The sequence below is a fragment of the Galeopterus variegatus genome, unplaced genomic scaffold, assembly GCF_000696425.1.
Source record: "Galeopterus variegatus unplaced genomic scaffold, G_variegatus-3.0.2 Scaffold7078, whole genome shotgun sequence".
NCBI lineage: Eukaryota > Metazoa > Chordata > Mammalia > Dermoptera > Cynocephalidae > Galeopterus > Galeopterus variegatus.
The window spans coordinates 1,637-3,509 of NW_007733189.1; the positions used below are offsets into that span (position 1 = coordinate 1,637).

Here is a 1,873-nt window from a genome sequence, read left to right on the forward strand (position 1 = left end):
GAGGCCTCCAGCGCGCCCTCCGGACCCCTCCCGCCGCCTCGTTCTCCGCACGCGCTGAGGAACCACCGCTCCGCTGGGCCAAGGACGCGGCTTTATTGGGGCCGTGGGTACCCGGCCCTTGTGCCCCTTCACCTGCCCCCTCCTGCGAGCCCGCTCCAGCTCCAGCCCCAGTGCGGTCTCCGAGGGGGTTAAGACAACACTGACTACTGCTCCCGGACAGGAAGTGACTGGGCGCGGGGAGGAGGGGAGTGAAGGGGCGCGGGCGAGCTCCGCGACCAGATGTGCGGCTCCCGCTCCAGATGTTCTTCATCTCCGTCGGACCCGCCGTCTGAGCTCCTCCCTTGCCTTGGCCCGGCCGGGCTGGGAAGCGGACGGAGGTCACCGAGAGGCAGCGAGGGGTCAGTCCTCGACAAGGGAGGAGACTTCCGTGGGGGGGTTGGTGAAGGGACCCTGCAACCCTCCCCCATGCCGGCGGGCTCTGGGGGCGCTGGGGGTCTGCTGGGGTCACTCGCAGGCCAGCTTGCCGTCGAAACTGGAGAGGGCGATGGCGAAGGCCTGCAGAGCACACAGCGGGTACCGGTAGTCTAGGGTGAAGGTGTCCTCCGCCACGCGGCCGAACTGCAGCACGATGTAGTCGGCTAGGGACACAAGACAGGGGTAGGGGCGGCCTGAGACCTCCTTGGACGCTCATTCTGGAAGACAGTGCCCCCAACACTGGGGGAAGTCTCCCTTGCTTTAGGTCCCCAACCTTCAGCCACCATCTCAATCACTCACCCTTCACCCATCACGCCTGCCTGTCTCACCCATCTCCAGCCCCACATCTTGCTTTAGCATGCGTCAGGCAGCAAGCCCCTGAGGGCAGGGACCCTGACTTACCTGCTGCTGCCCAGGGCCATGAGTGCAGCAGGCACTAATCTAGTATAGGACCAAGTATATCCAAGCCCAGAACCCTCCCTTCCCAACTTCTCTGTGTCTTCTTTCCCTATTCCTTCTTCCCACTCCCAACCCCCAAGTCCCACCTTAGACCCCAGGCTCAATTCCTTTACTAGCCTTCTGGTTCCCTTCCTCAGCCAGTGGTTCCACTCAGCCCCTATCCCATCTCCTACCTAGGTTCCCAGCCCCAATCTCAATACCACCCCCTGCATCCATAGGGGCAGGAAGTTGCTAAAAATACCCCCAAACTCGGGCAGACAAGGCTCCACCAGAAACGTGATCTAGAGAGCAGTCCCAAGGCAGGTGATACTGGAGACACATCCCTAGGGTGGAGTGGGGACTGAGGAGATTGCTCAGTGTTGGCCCAACCCTATGAACCTGGAGTCCTTTGAAAGATACCCCTCCATCCCCAAACTTCCTTACCCTAATTGGGACCTCTCCCCCAGGCTTATAACAGGGACATCTTTACTTAATTTTGTCCCTGGTACATCTTATTTTTCTAACTCCTCAAGGGTAGTCCTTTGACCTCACATGAGAGAGGACATACAGTAGTCACTCGAAAATGCTTGATTAATATTCTCTGCTCCTAAAGGTGGCCATCTTGAAGAGGTTAAGAGCAGGGACACTGGAGTCAGGTTACCAGGGTTCTAATCCCAGCTCTCCTTACTAGCTTTGTGACATTGGGCAAACTGCTTAGCCTTTGTGCCTCAGTTTTCTCATCTGCTAAATAGGACGTTATTAACAATAGTATCTTCCTCACAGAGTTGTTGAAAGGGTTTATTGGGCCGGCCTGGTGGCGCACTGCTTGGGAGTGTGGCGGCGCTCCCGCCGAGGGTTCGGATCCCACATACAAACCGGTTCCCGCTCACTGGCTGAGCGAGGTGCGGGCGCAGCACCGAGGGTTGCGATCCCGTTGCCGGTCCTGGTCCGGTACGGGCGC

General features: G+C 59.1%; 1 protein-coding gene across 4 annotated transcripts in view; it reads right to left on the reverse strand.

Annotated features, from left to right (window-relative positions):
* Window positions 1-76: 76 nt before the first annotated feature.
* The window catches only part of TULP1 (tubby like protein 1), a 12,810-nt gene continuing 11,013 nt past the window's right edge, over window positions 77-1,873 (reverse strand). For 2 of the 4 annotated variants that reach the window (XM_008591604.1, XM_008591602.1), the window contains one exon: window positions 77-638. In XM_008591604.1, coding sequence (XP_008589826.1) covers window positions 505-638 — 134 coding nt within the window. In that variant the 3' untranslated portion in view covers window positions 77-504. The remainder of the gene's footprint in view (window positions 639-1,873) is intronic. The other 2 variants (XM_008591605.1, XM_008591603.1) reach the window with 1 other exon arrangement.